This window comes from Pantherophis guttatus, chromosome 7 (genome assembly GCF_059756535.1).
Source record: "Pantherophis guttatus breed Tessera chromosome 7, ASM5975653v1, whole genome shotgun sequence".
Lineage (NCBI taxonomy): Eukaryota > Metazoa > Chordata > Lepidosauria > Squamata > Colubridae > Pantherophis > Pantherophis guttatus.
The window spans coordinates 33,568,713-33,590,152 of record NC_142069.1 but is presented as its reverse complement, the minus strand read 5'-3'; the positions used below and the strand labels follow the sequence as shown (position 1 = coordinate 33,590,152).

General features: G+C 37.3%; 1 protein-coding gene across 5 annotated transcripts in view; it reads left to right on the top strand.

Moving 5' to 3' along the window:
- ATF7IP (activating transcription factor 7 interacting protein) overlaps nt 1-21,440 on the top strand; it is an 86,847-nt gene that overhangs the window by 27,722 nt on the left and 37,685 nt on the right. For 4 of the 5 annotated variants that reach the window (XM_034403534.2, XM_034403535.2, XM_034403538.3 and 1 more), the window contains exons 2-3: nt 6,781-7,856; nt 18,797-18,874. In XM_034403534.2, the coding sequence (XP_034259425.2) occupies nt 6,781-7,856; nt 18,797-18,874 (1,154 nt within the window). Of the gene's footprint in view, nt 1-4,605; nt 4,779-6,780; nt 7,857-18,796; nt 18,875-21,440 lie in introns of those variants that run through there. The other variant, XM_034403539.3, reaches the window with a different exon arrangement.

The window sequence follows — 21,440 nt, the reverse complement described above, 5'->3', positions numbered from 1 at the left end:
ACTTACAAATAACCACAGACCAGGTCTAAATATACACGCCTTTGGAGTAGACTCTTAAACAGGGTGTCATGGTTTAGGCCAGCTAGATGTATAAATAAGATAATATTCTGTCTCTCAATTATATTGCTACTTGTAAATACAGACTTGTAATTCTATTTCTCTTTATGGACAAGTAAAACAATGTTCCACTTGAATCCATTAGAGTAAACCCAGGCTTTCCTTTACAGCTGGGATTTTCTTATTACCACCTCTCAGAATTGACAAGTGTGTAGCCCAGTATTGTATAACTTTCATCTTAATACTGCTTATCTGTGGTCATATGCACATCTATATATACATACCTCTTGGTCCAAATTGCATGACCAATTCGTTGAAGAAAAAACAAGAAGCATCAGTCAGGACCAATGGCAATTATACAGTAAGTTGCAGGCAAAATAAAAATGGGGGTAACCTTTTTTCCATTGGTTTGAATACTGACAACTAAGCTTTTATAAAGAGAGTGAGATTTCATTTATTATGTGTTAAATCAACAGAAAGAATAAATCTAGATGATGGGTTTTAAAACTTATGAACAACAGTATTAATAACCAGGAAGGAAAACCCATTGTCATTAGGCTCAATCTTTGTTTTCTAAGCATTCTGTTTCCATTGATTCACTTACTCACTTCTATACAAATGTACATTTTTCTTCAAACGTCTCAATATACATGGCCATGGACTGTAGGGAAAAAAGTCTGAGAGCTTTACCACACAGTACTGACATGAGCTACACTAAGGGAAATTTTGTTCTTTTCTTAACACGTATCTCCATATTATGATTAAAGATGATGTCATCTCACCAGGAATGGTTTTTCAATAACTGCTTCCATTTCCAAAAGGTTTTTCAAGAACGAAAGCCTATGAATAACAAGGATTGAATAAAATTGGCTAATTACCAATGTTTAAAATGTTATATTCTCACGCTTACTGAAAGAGTGAAAATGTTTGTGCAATATGCCAAATCCTGATGTCTTAACCATTGTCAACTGTTCCTCCATAATGAAATGTTCTAAATGACTAGTAGCAGGCACCATTTCTAACAATGACATTTTAAAATAACAGTTACTTACTGGTTTCCAATTCCAGTTTGATAAATCAAAAATTTGGTGGCCACTTCAAATCTGCTCTACACTTCTACGGATAGAAGTGTTCAAAATAGGATTTAAAATGCAATCCATAACTTCATGTTAATTAACATTGAATGCTTTATTGTATCATGCAAATGCCTCTTTGGTAAGTCAGTGCACTGCTTGATATACTAATTCTTATATTGAGCCAAATTATCAATGTTTATCTTAGTGCTGGCATGCATACCAGCAGTCAGCTCTTCAAGATATCAAGTAGAAATAAAATAATTTCCAATACTATTAAGAGATATTGTTTTACTAGAGATGTTGGGATTTGAGATTTTAGTCATGTGACATATGGGTGCTATTGTTGAGTAATAATTGCTTTTATTTAAGGGGAGAGAGATTGTGTTTAACCACCATGTTTCTCCTTCTCCATATATCAATGTTACTGAACTTGCTGTTCAGATAAAGAGTCTTTACATTCCATTTGCTATATATATTTGATTTTTAAATGTCTGTTTACATTATGTTTTTTAAGTGAAGCTCATTTTGCTTGACTTAATTTTGTATGTGCTTAGATAACAATTTAAAACAAGTAGAAATACTTTTAATCTGAAGTACAATGATTTGTTAATACTTTTTAAAGATGGAAGGAGAAACACTGCTTTGAGGTACGAATTATTATGCATCATGGAAGGCAAGGGTCTCTTTCCACTAAGGTTTCTCAAAAGCATTGGGGTTTTATTAAATGAAAAAATGGGCAATTTTGCAGATGTTTAATATTTTTAGTCAACCCTGTCAAATGCTTCCCTATGAAATTATAAGTAGGTATATATTTTTAGCATTATATGTATAGTTTAATGGTGGATGAAAACAGAATAATCATATTTTTAAAAATTTACAGTTGAATTTAACTATTTCTAATAGAGCTATATTTCCTGTCTTTTAAGACTAAAAAGAAATAATAGGCAAAATGTGTTCTATGCGTAAAGAAGACTGCATGAAAAATAGTTACATGCTTAACTCGTATGTGCTAATCTGGCTCTGTTGTGGGACAGCATAATAGTTAAACTTTGTTATCAAGAGCACTCCATTGTGCATATGGATAGAGGCAGGAAGATTTCATGAAGCTCTGCTGATTTCACACAGTAGTGCTAATGCTTAGGAGGTGTGCTATTTTTAGCCTTGTTGCCAGGCAGATCTTTTCCTGCTTCCTGCTGATTCTCAGCCTCTAGTACTGCTGGGCTTGTACAAACCAGTCTTTAGTTGCCAACCAATGGAATTGCACTAATATTCAGTAATTTGTCTGACATCAGACTTGTTATGTCTTGTTTATGTATAGATTCTCTTATTAGGCTTGCTGATAATATGGCAGCATGGCTTCAGGGGCTTCTTGTTAGGACATGTTTTTATATACTCAGAAAAGATATTGTCATTTTTAAATGGCAAATAAATGCCAAAGGTAAATCTGTAGGTTAATTGGGTCCATGGTGAGGGGAGATAAATCTGTACTGTAACCAAATTTTGATTTGTGAAGTCTCCCAAAATTGAACTGTATCTATTTGATCCACATTTATTATTTTGTACAGGGCTTGGTATAAGCCAGTATTGTTTGTGGTTGTGCACATACAAGCAGATGTATTTCATTTCTATCAATGAAATCTTCTCAAAAAACAGTCAACAATTTTCTGGAAAATCAGTAGAAAAATTTAAGTTTAAAAATGTGTCTTGTACTATAATGTATCATTGCTTTCTGGAGGTTTATAAATGCTACTTTTTTAATACAGAAATTTTGAATTTTGATGTATTTCTATGTAATTTCCCTTGTGTTTCCAGAGGGTGACACTTGGTGGCATAAAAAGATAAGATATCAAATATAATTATAAAGTTAAACATAAGAGCAGCTAAAATGTAAATATGCGTAGTTTTGCGTATTTGCTTTTGATAGGCTTATTGTCACCTTAGTTAAAAACAAATGCGATTTTAGTATCAAATATTTATTTGCTGCTTTAAAATAGGTTTCTTAATGGAGGCACAGTAAGAGAGCATTGTCAAAATTTCCTGTTATGCTTGGGCAAGCCTTAAACAACAGCAAAATTTGGAACAAGTTTTGAGAGATGTCTAAATCATTCACAAGAAATCTATTTCTTTTGGCTTTATTCATGAGTGGGGTTGCATGTAGTCATTTATCATTTTAGGAAATTGTATTACAAATTTAAGAACTCATGCTTTGATTACTATACTAACACAGGTTCCCATTATACTACCCTGAAGGCTATTTATCATCTTTATAAAACCAAAGGAATGCTTATGCAACCAAGCAAATGTCCTGCTGAGATGGTGATTTATTTAAAATCCAAATATAGGAAATCCAAACTATAGGAAATAAAGATGGTTAGCAAACTAAAAGTATAAATTGAAAAAGTATTTGAGAGAATATGCCAATAATAACAATAGCACTAAACCACAACTGATTAATATAGCACAGTTGATTTGCATAGGCTTTATAGTAGCTTGTAATTGTGTATTAGCGCTTTAGCAATTATCTAAAAGATTTTATGGTTTTATGGTAGTTACTCGGAAACTAACACAGAATGCAAGTAGTTTATTTTTGTGTTGGTTAAAGGAAATGTATACTATTTGATACTGAAATCAAAAAATTCAGAACTAGATTCAGTTTCATAACCTGTTATTTGGAAACTTCAACAATTTCCAATCTTACTGCTACAATTACCCTTAACATTATATATTGAAGAAGGATATTTCAAAATACTGCAAAAGATTATACATTTTCTAAATATTCAGCAATTATATTTTTTTTCAGGCAATGTCTAAATGTTCAGTTTTATTTGATTTTCTTGTTGCTGGGCAGAACTGAGATTTCATGTTCTTAACTGGTGGGTCAGGATTAGCATTCTCGAGCCAATAGTGTAAGATAAAATTTTCACAGGAAACGGCTTGGTAACAACAAAGCACAGCTGCTAATTTTTTCCTGTATGATAAGTCACACAAATTTGTGAGTACTTCTAACTCCCTCTTGAGTATGCTTCTGATACTGCAAGAACTCAAAAAAATAGAAGGAATATTATTGCTGTTGTTACCTACCATTATTCCTCCTGTTTTATGCTTAGTCTAAGTGGCAACCATTATACAAATTATAATTCTTGAAGTCTTATTCACGACTTATAGTTTTTACTTTTTCTTAATAAAATGGGGAACTAAAACAAAGAATGTGAGCACTGCCTTTTAATACAGATATAATTCAGCTTGTGTGTAATATAATGTAATTTTTTTAAGTGTAGAATTTTTGTTAATTTGCTGAGGACATAAATGGAGTACATAAATTAGCAAATATTTATTAAGACACTTAAGCAGTCCAGCAAATACTTTAAAGAAAGAAGAAATATAATCTTAACCAAAAGTAAGATTATGAAAGTGTATGAAAATTGCCTGTTATTTCAAAACATCAATGTGTATTTCTCCTTGTGTATTCTTGACATAGCAATGCAGAATTCATTATACAAGTGTGCATTTGCATTTTGACGGACTGTTGAGCAATGTCTGAGCCATGTTTCAGAACAGAAGTCTATAGTCCATCTAGAACATGATACCAACGCCAAGGATTTCCTAATTACCTTGCAGGCAACACTTATGCAAAACGGCTTAACAGTAAACATTATTTGCTTATATAATTTTTTTCTAAACTGGGTTATATTTGTTAGGGAAACACTTTTCTTTTGAGACTGTAATAGAAATGGCCTTCTGAAATGCTTGTAACATGTCTTAAGTCTCATACAGTATATTGTTGTCTTTTCATGATCTGTCTCCTCTGTTGCCAGGTAAAATACATTTGAACTGGAAAGCAGTTAACCTTTTTAAATACTAATATTACTTCATGAGTATGGGTTAATTCAGAGCAGCTATTCTAATACCTAACTTTGTTGACATATAGCAATGAACTTGCTTTTCAAAAAAAAAATATTAAGAAAGAGAAGGAAAAGTTCTGAATTATGAAGGCAAGGACACTTTGGAGTATCATTTAGAAACTACTTGCACTGAAAACTACATCAGTATTGACAAAACTTTTCATCAAGTAAAAGTGACAGTGATTTAAATAATTTCTTCTGGTAGATGACATAAATGTTTAATATTTATGAAATGAATTGTATTATGCATAGGCAAATACTGTATGTAAGCTTTTGCAAAACAAAGCAAGATTTACCGTATTTTTCGGTATCTAAGACACACTCCCCCCCCAAAAAAAGTGAGTGCGTCTTATAGAGCAAATGTTGAAGGCCCACCCACCCGCCAGCCCCACCCTTCGGCCTCTGCCTCCCAGCAACTTGCTTCCTTGCAGCAAACAGCCTGATCAGCTTCAGCACAGCCCGATTTAGCATGAGCAGCTGATTGGCAGGATCTGCCTCCCGGAATACCGCCTATCAGCTGTTCCAGGCTGCAGAGATTGCCAACGCTGCTGCCTATCGCTACCTCCACATGCCCCATTTTCGGCCATTCCAGGCAGCGGGGATCGCAGCTGCCTATCCTGGCCACCTGGAATGGGCCAAAAATGGGGCACGCAGAGGCCAAAAAAATGGAATGTGTGGAAGCAAAAAAATAGGATGTGCGGAGGTGGCAATAGGTGGCAGCAGTGATGGGCAGTGGCAATCCCCGCAGCCTGGAACAGCTGATAGGCAGTATTCCAGGAGGCAGATCCAACTGCCAATCAGCTGCTCGTGCTAAATTAGGCTGTGGTGAAGCTGACCAGCCTGTTTGCTGCAAGGAGGCAAATTGCTAGGAGGCAGAGGCAGATTTTTTTTTTCTTGTTTTCCTCCCCAAAAGCTAGGTGTGTCTTATAGTCTGGAGTGTCTTATAGTCTGAAAAATATGGTACTTGCCTAGTCCTAGCTCCTAATTTGTTATATGGTTCTGAACTGTAGAACTTTAAAAAGCAAAAATAAAGCTGTTTCAGAACTTGTTTCAGAACAATTTCAGAAATTGTTTCTTCTTGGTAAGACATATCTCTTAAGATTTGTGGGTGTTCCTATTGAAAAGATTCCAAGTTAGACATTGCTACTGGAGAAGGCACAGGTAGACCTCATTTAACAGCTGCCCTATTTAGCAACTATTTGAAGTTATGAGAGCACTGAGAAAGTAACTTTACAACCAGTCACATTTACCATGCAATCATGTGGTTCCATTTGCGTGTTTCACACCTGGCTTCCAACAGGCAGAATCAATGGAGAATCCGGCAGTAAAATCACAAATCACTTAACCACCAATGGGTAAATTGGCAGCAGAAGTGAAATTGTAAATCCATCATAGTCATGTGATGTCTCACTTAACTGCATTGCTTATCAACAGAGTTGCTGATCCTAACTGTGGTTGTTAAGCAAGGACTACCTGTAATCTCTACCAATTTTTACAGACTTGCTATCTCAATTGAACTAGAAAGATGACAATTTATGTAATGTGATTTCAATATGGTGCCATCAGTACTTTTATTTTCATGATCAAATTTTAATAACTTCCTGAAATAAAAAGAGATTCTGTGCCAGTCACAAGGTCCAGTGACAGTCATTGGTAAATCAATAACAAACCTGTTGTACTTAATATTAGATTTTTACTGATGGATTTTCCTTGTTTTTCTTTTTTATCCTAAAACTATTTTTAAGAATCAAGATGGAAAACAGTGAAGAACCTCAAAAAAAAGTTTTTAAGGCCCGTAAAACCATGCGAGCAAGTGACAGACAACAGCTTGAAAGTGTATATAAAGTGAAAGAAGATTTTTTGAAGACTGCTGATCTGAAACTCTTAAATGGAAAACATGAAAATGGGGATTCAGATATCAGTTCTCCTTTATTAAATCCTGACTGCATTGAGGAAAGAGAGGTGAATGGCCTAGAAGATGTATGCCTTGATCCTGAAGACAATAAAATAGAATCTGATGAAATCACTGATGTCAAAATTCCAGATAACAAGGACAACCAGCATGGTGACTTAACAGCAAAATTTGAAACTTTATCTCCTGAAAACGTTGTTTCTGAGCAACATCATGAAAATAGTAACCCACCTTTGAGCCCTGGATCTGAAAGTCAAGTACTTGAATGTCATAAAGACCATGACATCCAGGAACAGATCACTATAAAAGAGGACCTGAATTATCAAGATCTTTGTGTACCTGATACTTTGGATCAGAAATCCTCATCAAGTCATACTGAAGAAGAAAGTAACATTAATGACCAAATGGTAGAACCAGCAGAAACAAATGAGTTGGCTATTACTCCTGAACTATCTATGGAGGAAAAAAATAATGCAGAGGAAGCTGTTGTAAAAGAGAACGTTGATGAGGAAGCAATATCTAGTAGTTTGAATACAACTGAAGGTTCAAAGAATGAAATCAAATCTGCAGATGTTGTAGAGACTATGGCTCAGAAAACTGTAGAAGAACCACCAACTGAGAATATGTTGGGAAATGCAGCTAGAATGGAAACAGATGAAATTATTCCAATTTTAGAAAAGCTGGCCCCAGCAAATGCATTAAATTGTTTCTCTCAATCCATCCTGCTTCCTGTAGAGACTTCTAGCTTATGTTCAGAAGAAAAGGTAGCAAATTCTTTAAATTCTCCATCTAAACATGAAAGCAATGAAAGTTTGCCCAAAGAAGCTTTCTTGGTTCTTTCTGATGAAGAAGAAGTTTGTTGTGAAAAAGAAGCTGTAGTATTAATGCCAAACCATGAAAACCCTCCAGGTGAGTGGCATCTTTTTCCCCCCCTCCATTTTAAATTATCGTTCGAAACAACTCAATATTGGAACTTAAATGCAGTTCCATTAAGTTCCAAAATAATTGTCTTATCTGTGAAATAATAAATTAGTTATATTAAATGTAGAACAAGCATTAATTGTATCCAATGCTTCTAAATCACAATATCAACATCATTTTGCTGTTTAAAAATTAAAACATTAAGAATAATACTGTACAATAACCATACAAATAGTAAACTACTCAATCCTTCAAAATCTACTTTTCAGTAATAACAACCATCAAACAACAACATCTGCCTATCCCAGATCCTTGGGAAGGACTCGATAGATGAATAAAAATGCCAAATCGAGTGTAAACATCTTGCTGACTGCAACCAACCATAATAATAATTTTTTAAATTCATGTGCCACCCAACTCCCAGCAACCATAGAATACCAAATCAAATCAAATCAAATAAACCATATCTGCAGAAAATGCAGCAAAAATTATTCTAGAGGCATTTGACTCATGCTGTTGATACCTACTTGTGGTTATTGAATTTTATTTTTACATTTATAGTACTATATTCAGACTAGATTTAATTTTGCTGTTGTGTATAAGATCAAACTGCATTAGTAGATTATTGGAATGTAATCAGCTGATATTAACTGGCTCAATTTTTACTTGTTTTTCTACTTTGCTTATCAATCTGTTTTGGTACTGAAATTTGATTCTCAGGGTTGATTCTCAGCAGTAATATTCTGTTTGTAATAAAAATTACTAATGTTTGATTTTATTCAAAAATGGTTTTGTTTGTGGGGGTTGGAAAGTAATTTAATTGAAAATAAAATATCAGGGTTGAAGTGTTCCTCAAAAAACCTTTGTTATGCTAGTGTCATTTGTAAGCATTAATTTCTGTTGAGAAGGATTGAATTCTGAAGAATTTTTTGTCAAATAATACAGCACCACCTTCTGGAGATATCTGATTAAATAGTATTCAAAGCGTTGCAGAATAATTTCAAAATTTTTCAAGGTAACAGAAAATAATTAGTCGATCAGTATTTCAAATGTGTCTGAGAGACTTAGAAAACCATAATTTGTATAATTCTAATCTAAATAAAAAATTGCTCAAATTGATAATTCTATTTTACTTAACATTTACCGGTATGTAGTGCCTTTGACCCTATTTGAAATGTGCATTCTATTATTTAAAATTTAAATAAAATTTGATTTAAATTTAAATTATGGAACAATAGAATAAATAAATATCAAACCTTAACTCTGAAAAGCCATACTAAATTTAAAAAAAAAACCTGTGGCCCAAAATATAAATGAAAATACATTTATAAATCAAAATTTTACTTTAATAATGCTGATCACTGCTTCTTTAAATATTGTTTCCTATTAAGATTATTACCTACTTGCATAATTTATATTCTGGTTCCTAGAGCAGCTACATGGCGCAGATGCGCTTTCTGACACCTATGTGGAGATTGCAGCAGATAATTTTTCTTTGCACCCTAAGGGAAAAACATTTGCCACTATATAGGATTGAGCTTCCAACCTTCCAAGTGGGAGGTGAGTGTCTTCACCACTAGGCCACCAAACTGCTCACGCTGCTGCATATTCTATTTATTCAACCTATGCGTGGAGTACATATTGAAGGAAGTTGGATTAGAAAATAATGATCAGGGGTTTAAAATTGGAAGAAATATAACCTGCACTATGCTAATGACAGTACTTTGATAGCTAGAAATGGAAATCTATTAACTGTAGTAATGAAAGTGAAAAGAGCGGAATGAAAAAGTGGGGCTCCATATCTCCATGTAGAGCAAGTTGCAATAGTCCAATCAGGAGATCACCAAGGCATGAGTAACTGAGCAGAGAGCCTTCCTGTCCAGGAAACGTATAACTGGTGCACAGTGTGGAGTTTAGCAAAGGTACTAGTGGTGGTATTCAGCAGGTTCTGACCAGTTCTGGAGAACTGATAGCGGAAATTTTGAGTAGTTTGGAGAACCGGTAAATACCACCTCTGACTGGCCCCTCCCCCATCTATTCTCTGCCTCTCGAGTCCCAGCTGATCAGGTGGAAATGGGGATTTTGCAGCAACCTTCCCCTGGAGTGGGAGGGAATGGAGATTTTACAGTATCCTTCCTCTACCATGCCCGCCAAGCCATGCCACACCTGCCAAGCCACGCCCACAGAACCAGTAGTAAAAAAAAAATTAATCCCACCACTGAAAGGTACTCCTGGCCACAGCTGCTACCTGCTCTTTGAGCAGGTCCTGTGAATCTAAGAGGTCCCCCAAATTATAGACCAGGTCTGTAAGCAGTAGTGCATCCAAGACCCAAGATGAAAACGATATAAGGGCGCCCATCCACAGCCACTCCATCTAAACAGGGTTCAGTTGGAAGTCTGTTGCCCGCCATATCCCAGTTATACATCCCATATCCTCCAGGCACTGCGAAAGGACAACCATTGCATCACTCACTTCACCTAGGACAGAGATATGTATCCTGATATCACCAGCATATTGATGATATCTCATCCTATGGTGATGGATGATCTCACCCAGCGGTTTCATGTAGCTGTTAAAAAGGAGCGGAGGGAGCATCGAGCCCTGCTGCACCCCACAAAGGAGAGTCCATGAACTGGATCTCTCACTCTCTATTAATACCAATTGGAATTGGCCTCTGAAGAAAGAGGTGAACCCGCCCCCCCCCACCAAAGGTCACCCCTAAAGGATGCCATAGTCAAGCAAGGAGAGCAAGGATGGATGCACAACCTCCCTCCCACTACTACCATGAGTGCAACCAATGCAGATTTGGCCTTAAATCTGATTGAAAAGAGCCAGATAATGTTTTTTCTCCAGGACCCTCTCAACAGGGTCCAGATTTACCACCAGTTTATTCATTACTTAGGAGCCAAGGACACAGCAGCACAAGGAAACAACAATCAATGATTTAATAGCCAGCCATCAACACCCCAATTAACAACTCAAAGCCACACAAAACCAGGCACCACATAAATATTATGCATAGTACACGGATTCTGGAGAAAGAGAAGTTTCCTGAGGATGGGCTCCAGCACAAGTCCGAAAACTTTGAAAGCTAAACCTCTGATCCTGGTGACCAACTCATATTGCATTCTGCATACAGTAGACAGTTGCACTGAGGATGACAATGAAGATCGTATAGATGGATCTATCTAAACAAATAAGTTATATTCAGTTAGAATTATGTACACACTAATGGAAATGGAACTGCTAAGCAATTTTGCCTATTTTGCTTAGCTTCATTAATTATAATGTAATGCCATCTGTGTTTTCTTCAAACATGAGAATTATAGCTTGAGAAATCCATCTGAAAGTTGTAACTAGAAAAGATGGCCTTTAAGGATTCGGAAAGTATAGTGTAGTGGTTAAAGTGCTGGACTTGAAGCAGGGAAACCCAAATTCTGATCCCCCCTTAGCCACAGGTTCATGAGTGACCTTGTGCCTGTCACTCATGGCACAATCTATATCAAAGAGCTACTGTTGTACGCAATATTATCTATACCACCTTGAGCTACTAAATGAAAGGTGAAATACAAATCTACAAATAGTGATCTAAGATTCTCCATCATGTTTAGACATGCTCTTTTTGATATTCATTTTGTCATCCAATTCGTTTGATTTTTTAAAAATATTTATATTTCCTTAACCTGAGTGCTTATACTTTTAACTGAAATTTAAAATAATAATATAATGCTTTATATTGTGTCCATAGAGATACTAGCTAATCTTGTTTGAGAGATTGGTAATATACTAACTAGTAATATAAAATAGCTTATCTTGATTTTATCGTACCATCAATTATTGTGGTGACTTCTCCATTTTCTAGGTAAAACTATTAAGATTCCAGCCTGCAGTTAAGTACCGTAATCGGGACCTCTGATTACACTACCATCTTGATACATAGGAACCATATCAAATATGATTCCATTCAGATTATACATTTGCTGCAATATTACCTTGCATATATGGATTCTTGTTAGTTGTGACTTGTTTATTGGTCAATTTCTTAAGTGTAAATATTCTGAGAGCAGTGTGTACAGATAGTCCTCGATTTACAACCTTAATTGAGCCTAAATTTCTGGCCCTAAGTTGAGTTATCATGTAACGAGATTCAATTTTAAGGTTGTTTTTATAATGGTTGCTATGAGAATTGTAGTTTTTAAGTGAATTGCATAGTTAGAAGTCTGAATCCAGATGATCTAATATGTGTTTTTGCAGAAAATGACAAAAAAAATGCAAAATATAATCACTTCATTGGGATGCTGCAGCCCGGCATGAATGTGAGCTGGTTGCCAAGTACCTGCAATGAGTTCACATGAGGTGGGTCTAATGTGGCAGTTGTAACTTTGAGGATTGGTCATGAGTAACTTTTTTTTCAGATTGTCCTAACTTTGAATGGTTTGTAAATGACCAGTCGTAAGTGAAGGACTACTTGTAATAAAAATATAATGAAAAGCCAAACAAACTATTTTTTAAAGGATTGGCTTAAAAAACCATTATGGAATCCACTTTCTGAGGAGATGCATTTAGCTTACACTCTTACAGTATTTAAAAAACTAATAAAATGAATAAATACATTTTGCTAAGTTTTTAATTGTTTATTTTTAATTATAATTGTATATAATTGTATATAATTCTATTCATCTCCCTCAAGTATTGGAATAAATAGAAATACATAGTGTAAATTCAAAAATAAAATTTAAAAAACCGAAACGATTAAAAAAACCCCTAGGGAGAATATTCTCTAAACAGGATATTATTTTAGAAGATGCTCTTTCCCAAATCATTTACCTTTAAGTTTTGGTTGAGAAGCTGTATACAGTTGCAAGAAAAAGTATGTGAACCCCTTGGGATTACGTGGAGTTTTGCATGAATTGGTCATAAAATGTGCTCTGAACTTCATCTAAGTCACAACAATAGAAAAACACAGTCTGCTTAAAATAATACTACACAAACATTAGATGTTGCCATGGTTTAATTGAACATAACATGTAAACATTCACAGTGCAGGGAGGAAAAAGTATGTGAGCCCCTAGCCTAATGACTTCTCCAAGAGCTAATTGGAGCCAGGAGTGAGCCAACCTTGACTCCAATCAGTGTGATGATATTGGATGTGTTGCTGACAGCTGTCTTGCCCTTTAAAAACACACACCTGTTTTGGGTTTACTGGTTTCAAGAAGCACTGTCTGATGTGAACCATGCCTCGCAGAAAAGAGCTCTCAGAAGACCTACGGTCAAGAATTGTTGACTTGCATGAAGCTGGAAAGGGTTACAAAAGTATCTCCAAAAGCCTTGATGTTCATGTGTCCACGGTAAGACAGACTGTCTACAAATGGAGAAAGTTTAGCACTGTTGCTACTCTCCCTAGGCATGATCGTCCTGTAAAAATGACTGCAAGTGCACAGCGCAGAATGCTTCATGAGGTAAAGAAGAATCCTAGAGGGTCAGCTCAAGACCTACAGAAATCTCTGGCACATGCTAACATTTTTGTTGACACATCTACAATAAGGAAAACATTAAACAAGAATGGAGTACATGAGAGGACACCACGGAGGAAGCCATTGCTGTCCAAAAAAAATACTGCAGCACGTTTGAAGTTTGCAGAAGAGCACCTGGATGTTCCACAGCACTACTGGCAAAATATACTGTGGACAGATGAAACCAAAATTGAGTTGTTTGGGAAGAACACACAACACTATGTGTGGAGAAAAAAAGGCACAGCACACCAACATCAAAACCTCATCCCCACTGTAAAACATGGCGGAGGGAGCATCATGGTTTGGGGCTGCTTTGCTGCCTCAGGGCCTGGACGGATTGTTGTCATTGATGGGAAAATGAATTCCAGAGTTTATCAAGACATTTTGCAGGAAAACGTACGACCATCTGTCCTCCAACTGAAGCTCCGCAGAAGATGGGTGATGCAACAGGACAATGACCCAAAGCATACAAGTAATTCAACAAAAAAATGGCTTCAACAGCACAGAATACGCCTTCTGGAGTGGCCCAGTCAAAGTCCTGACCTCACAGATTGAAATGCTGTGGCATGACCTTAAGAGAGCGATTCACACCAGACATCCCAAGAATATTGCTACACTCAAATAGTTTTGTGAAGAGGAGTGGTCCAAAATTACTCCAGATTGTTGTGCAGGTCTGATCTGCAACTACAGGAAACGTTTGGTTGAAGTTCTTGCTGCCAAAGGAGAGTCAACCAGTTATTAAGTCCAAAGGTTCACATACTTTTTCCTCCCTGCACTGTGAATGTTTACATGTTATGTTCAATTAAACCATGGCAACATCTAATGTTTGTGTAGTATTATTTTAAGCAGACTGTGTTTTTCTATTGTTGTGACTTAGATGAAGTTCAGAGCACATTTTATGACCAATTCATGCAAAACTCCACGTAATCCCAAGGGGTTCACATACTTTTTCTTGCAACTGTAGGAAGGTTTCTGATTTTCTTAGTGTGCAGCTAAATTGGCATATCATCTGGCCTTACAATTGTCATGGTGATTATGAAAAACAACGTTGTTCTTGTTAAGGTGGTCTTAACTTGAGAGTTTTAGTCTCCCAAGGCCATATTCTTCAGCATATCTGTCATTTTAGGTAAGAAAGTAAGAAGACTGTTAAACTATAGAGTACTTAATTTGCCAGGAATGCTCAAATTAAATCCAAACTTTCAAATGTTGCAACATTGAAATTGGAGACTAGGAATGGATTAATTCCATCTTTTCTAAATAGTATGAGGGAGCAATATCTTTTCCATGAACTCCAGTTGGATAGCTGAAGAAAAAGAATTAAGTAGCAACAAAAGTGACTCATTTCAGCCACTGTGTGACTTAATTGCAAAATAAATAAGAGGTCAAAGAACACAGCCAGACAGGATGAAACAGCCTGGTTTGCTTTTCACAAGGGCCAGACCAAGCATAAAAGTGACAGGCTCCATATATGACTGCGCAAAGTAATAGAATGCAGAAATCCAGCAACAAACCTGGGATGTCCCTGGGCACAGTACAGAGATTACACAGGCAGCTGGCAGTTCAAACCACGTCTTTATTGCTCCAAATTTCCCCAAACACTCCCACATTTCTGGCAAGTCCCAGAGCAAAGTGATCTCTCACACACACACCTCAAGCAGCCTCTGGCTGCAAATAGTCCAGCCCAACACTGTGAATACCATGGCTACACAGCAAGATATCTATCAGGCAAGTTGAAGAATCCAGGAAGCAAGGGGGGGATGGCAAGTAATCCAGAAATCCAAAAAGAATGCAAGGACTCCAAGAAAGTTCAAACATTGGCACTAAACACTCCAGGAATTAAGCATTTGCTCCCGACAAATGCCCCTTCCCACAGTGTCTCCTGAAGTTTAAATCCCCAGGTATGCCTTGTGAAGAGGCTCTCATGAGTAGTTGGCTCAGTCTACGCTGTTCTCGCCTTCTCTCCACTCTGCATGCTCAAGGTTCAGGAGGGGGTGGTCCTTGCTCATCGCCTGAGCTCTGTGTCTCATGTTCATTGCTTAGCTTCTCTTGGTCATCCTGCCCCCATTCCTCCCTGCCTACAAGCCATCCTAAACTTGAAAGCCCTGGCCTGACGGGCCCTACTCTCCCCAACGAAGGGCCAACGAAGCTGCCCCCTCGATCTTTGTTGGCTCCAGTTCCAGCTCATCTTCCCCTACAGATTCAGGATCCGACAGGGGAATGACAAAGTCTATGTGTAATATATTAGGACTGAGGACCACTTAGAAAAGTTCTTCCTACATCAGACAAGGCATGATACCAACAACAGTAACTGTCAGTGACTGTCCAACAACCAGCCAATGTATCAGACAGCACAAACAATGGGCAGCCAGATTCAGCAAAGAGGATACAGTAGCAACCAACCTCTCCAGACCACAAACAGCATGGATCACCTTTTCTTCTGTTGCCAGAATGGCAGCAGAAAACTGAAATTATGCCCAGTTATGGGAGCTCCAGCAAATATGCCTCTTAATAAGAAAATTTTCAGAACATAGTCACATGCAAGTTTAAATAGACTGTTCCAGACGATCAGGAAGAGAGGGCAAAAAAATCACTCTTCCATTCTCCACCTTGACATGTTCCAGAGCAAAAAGAGATTCAAGGGATGCAAGAAAATAATTTGGGAAAGAAGGTGATAGCTATCCTGAAAGTATTACAAATAGAAAGAGGGTTCTTAGCCCTAAATATCTATAGGAATGAAGATATTTCAATATTAGTTTGGGATACTGAAAAAAGAGTCATGAGATACACAGACTGAGTCCACTTCCTCATTGAGTTTAGATGGGGAGTGGATCAGTTTTTGGATGAAAACATGCAAACCTTGCCTCCCTTTAAGAGCTTAATGCTAACTCATTCCCAGAGATACTTTGTAAGTCAACAAATCACTCTACTTGGAATTGTATCCTAGCAACCCAACGGCTATTGTCTCTGAAAGAATTACAAGGATGTTTCCTACAGGGTGTGCCATGGATCTCAGTGTTCCTTTCTGGATGTTTTAATTGAAATAATTGAGCAGATGGAGCTGGCCAAGTGATAACATCCCTTACATTAGTGAACTCTAATGTACTTTCCACTAAGAGAGATCAAGTAATGGTTACCAATACTTCTAGTATTAATGAAATAGGAATAGCCATAATGTCCAAATTAATGGTCTTTAAAGGAGAGACGATAGAAGTATTGTTGAAGAACGAACAGTGTGTTGAAATGAACACATGAAATATTACTGGTAGCTTGGACTACAACTATTTCTTTATGATTGCTACAGCTTCATGCAGGAGCTGTGGTGGCGCAGTGGTTAGAGTGCAGTATTGCAGGCTACGTCTGCTGACAGCCGGCTGTCTGCAATTTGGCAGATTGAATTTCACCAAGCTCAAGGTTGACTCAGCCTTCCATCCTTCCGAGGTGGGTAAAATGAGGACCCAAAATTGTTGGGGGCAATATGCTGACTCTATAAACCGCTTAGAGAGAGCTGGAAAGCACTGTGAAGCAGTATATAAGTCTAAGTGCTATTACTATTGCTATTCAACTTTTTCTAGACAAAAATCTAAGGCAAAGTATCAGCAAACTAGCCAGAGGAACAGATCTGTTGGAATGTTTACAGTTTGTAGGCATATTCATGCTTCATGAGTAGTAGAACTGTGGGATCTGTATTCAAAGATCAGAAGATGACTCTGTCTTTGTTGATTTTGCATTCCAGCTCTTCAGTTATAGCTGCAGCTGTGCTGTACATTAGTTGGTTTGTTTCTTGCAGTGAGCTGGTTCTTATATTTGATATTACAATATTGGCATCTTTTAATGTTTGTGCTAGCTGTTTCTTTGTAATAAACTTCAATGTAGGCAATCTTATTCAACCTATTCTCTGAGTGGAGTGTGGTAGACCCCTGCTTCTACAAATCTGATGCTTAGTACCTTTTTTGTGCTGCAATTGTAACTTTAATCAGTCACTAAATGAATGTAAGTCAAGCACTACCTTTTCAACTCTCATTTTAAGTACAAGTGTGTTTTGTGGTTTACAGCCCCATTCTGTCAACAGCTTTGAATATCATTTTGTGTGAAGTTTGCATTCCTGGTTAATAGAAATAAAAGCATTGCTCCTCCTCGGAATGGGACATTTAGGCACGGACCTTTGGCTGCGCCTCCTTCACTTCCAGCCCCTGTATGAGATAGAAGGCTTTAAAATGGCTAACTTCCAGAGTGTTAAAAATGAAATGGTAATATATTATGACTATCCACTGAAAATCCAGTGTGTTGTCTAAATGGAAGACATCTAAAAATTATCAAGGAGAATTCTAGGAATTCCTCAGGAGTCTGTGAACAAACCCAAAGGCCTAAAAAAAATAGGCATATATAACCAGATTGGGAGGTTTGGAGAAAATGAGAAAAAAATCAAAGGTTCCAAAGAAATCATGCAGTTGATTGTTGAAGTTGTGGCTGAGAATTTGTGGCAGCAAATTATAGAATTTATGCTTGTGCCAGAAAAAAGAGTAGTCATCAGTACCGAAGTCAGCCCAAACTTCTAACACCATATTTTGAGGGAAGTCAACTGGTGGGATTGGCAAGTGGAATGGAGGTAAGAGAGCTGCACACAGGGAGGTGTAGAATTGCTTTGTGTACCCTGGGTATTTATGCAGTAATAATGAGATGAGTCTAGTATGAATGTTTCTGTAGTACAGAGTTGGAGAAGCACGTGTCCAGTATATGTCCAAAGTTACAGAGCCATTGTCTCTTTGGATAAGGAATTTTCCTGCATGACATTATGCCCGAGTAAAGGCCCAGTGAAGAAACTTCAAGGTTAGTTAAGTATGCCATGGGGGAGCAGAGTACCTGTTAGATTCATTGGCAGTAAGGGTTCGGATCATGCTAAGTCCATTTGGCACTTTGTATTTGCTACACATTGTTTAATGAGTGCTTTGGTCTGATCATATTGCATGTTGAGTAGAAGGAGTAAGACTAGGGATGAGATTGTAGTTGCCGTTGCCTGTTTCCATGTGGATTGAAAGTTTATAGTTAATGGGATAAGACCAAAGGGAAATAAATAGTCTGAGCCAACAGTTGAGTATGGTCACCTACACTCTAACCTGCACTTTGATGAAGCCTGCTCTAGTGGCAGGATGGCATTGGAGACAATTTGTGACTTGACCAGCTCATTCTAGAAATTTGGATTGTACAAGTTCTAATGGCACAGAATTTGAAAAGGGCCAATAATTGTACAGCTATCTAGCATTAGAAGATATAGTAATTTTAAATATTCATTAAGATACTTTATCTTAAGAATTTCTGAGATTCAATTTATTGTATATATGTTTATAAATAAATAATAATCTGCGGTACAATGACTTTGTCTATAAAGATTAAAAAATGATTGATTTTTCTCACAGAAGACAGAGAGGAAAAAAAACTGAATCACATAGAAGAAAAGGAGCCCAACAAGGAGGAGGAGAAACCTCCAGAAAAATGTATGTATAGCAAAAATAAGAAATTCATACTGCTTGCAGGAATTATATTGCACTATTTTTGTATGTTGGCTATACTTCAAAATGGTTTATGTCAGGGGTGAAATCCAGCAGGTTCTGACAGGTTCTGGAGAACCAGTAGCAGAAATTTTGAGTAGTTTGGAGAATCGGCAAATACCACCTCTGGCTGGCCCCAGAGTGGGATGGGAATGGGGATTTTGCAGTATCCTTCCCCTTTCACGCCCATCAAGCCACACCATGTCCAACAAGCCACGCTCACAGAACCAGTAGTAAAAAAAATTGGATTTCACCACTGGTTTATGTGTGTGTGTGTGTATACTCTATTATAAACAATGACTAAATGAATTCACTTGTTTCTTCCTCATTTCCTTCCCCTCTGCTACCTTCAAATCATATGGAAGCTTTAGGGCTCTCTGTTAAAATCATTACCTTATTTTTGGATAGTCCTGTTTTTTATTTTTTCTACTGATAGCCATTCTGTCATTTCAGTTATCTACTAGGTGAAATTTCCTCGTTGCATACAATATGCTTAAAATGCAGAAAAACACATCATCAACGTGTTAAAAGTTTTTCATAGGATTGAGCTGCTGTTCGTTGTGTCAAGTATTAAAATTACTAGGAAAGCAAATGTATTTCCAAGTTCACTTTAGTTCTCAAATTATTTAGCTGCCTTATCACTACTGAATCCCTGGACCATGCTAAATCTTATACCAGAATACTGTACTTTTTAGTCACACTAGATGTTGTTTTAGGAACTCTTTCCAGAGCACGATACCATAGTCTCTTGAAACTGAAGGATGCCAATGAATTGTACGTGCATATATATATGATGCATGATTGGCAACAAATATTACTTAGCGTATACCATATCATACATGAACTACCAACATATACTATGTTTCCCCGAAAATAAGACCCTGTCTTTTGCCATATACTCAAAAGCCCAATTGGATTTATTATCAGGGGGTGTCTTATTTTGGGGGAAACTGGGTATTAACATTTCATCTAGATTAGTAAAACACAATAAATATAAAAGTTAAAATGATCTATGTTCAATTACCAATGTCTAACCATCTAACCATTGAAGTGCAGCATTGTTTATTTTTAAAAGGTCAGATTCTGAACCAGTATATGTCCTCAGGTTACAGCTGGTCACAATGTGATCTATAGTTAGATATGGGACCCTGCAGTCACACTGAGGGGAGAATATTGTGCCCCAGGTATTCAGAGAGTCCTGGCAGACACCATGTGAGATACAAATCCTATTCAGGATTGTCAATTGCTGACATAGTAGTTCAAAGCATGGCACATTTTGTGGGGTCATTTATATGTCTTCCTAAATCTTGGAGTTCAGCAACCCTTTTGGCTTTCCATTGGGAATTGATGTTAAAGTTGTTGGGCAAATGTTATGCAAGTGCCAGTGGAGGCTTCCTGGATTTGAGTCTTACAGCTGATAAATGAGAAGGTCAGTATGCACCAGTAGGAACAGGTTATTCATAACCTTTTCTGTATTTTTTCACTAGTGCAGGGGTCTGCAACCTTAAATACTCATAGAGCCATTTGGACCCGTTTCCCACAGAAAAGAAAACATCGGGAGCCACAAAATCTGGGTGGGCGTGGCCAACTCAATGTCACTCACTTCCACCGGTCACATGACCCCCTAACCACACCAACCCAGCCGGTCATTAGGGCAGAGAACCAGTTGTTAAAAAACACCGGAAACCACAAAATCCTTTTGACATATTTCTCTCTCCCCTTCCTCTATCTCTCCCCCCCTCTCCATATCTCTCTATGTCTCTCTCTCTCCCCCTTTCTCTGTATCTCTCTGTCTCTGCCCTGGCCGCTTCTTTATCCCCCACCGTCGCCCTTACCTTCTCAGGCCAGGTGAGGAATGACTGGGAGGGGAGGACGAGGGGCTGGGCCAGCCAGTGGTAGGATCACCTGACAGGGAGCCACAGCAGACAACCCAAAGAGTCACATGTGGCTCCGGAGCCGCAGGTTGCTGACCCCTGCACTAGTGCATTTTGCCTACATAAAGCTGGTGGTGCTATATGGCTCAGAGCAAATGGAACTATATGGCTACAAAATGAATAAATTTGGGTCATAGTGAAATACATGAAATGAAAAGAAATACATACATGCAGATAAATACTTAAACGAGAGAGTTGTCCCAGTAGGTTTTCCAGCCCTATTTGGAGATACTCCTAGATGCAAAATAGGTGTTCTGTCACTGACTTATTCCAGCTGCAAGATGCTACCAGTTTTTCTTACTGGGTAGTACCATTTTAAGAAACCTAGTAACATCATGCCTGATTCATATTCACATTATCCCTAGTGAACCAAAGTCACCAGCTTGCTCAATGTGGTGGAATAATTACGGCTATTTTCAATATTTCTATCTTAATTTTTGTAAGCATAAATTTTAAAAATTAATCTAATACATTGCATACTCATGGTTGAGAATTATTGAATATTTTTTATTTATTATGAACAAAGAAAAATAGACATTGTTTCCCATTGGGTTTTTAAGGGTGTATCATACCCTTTT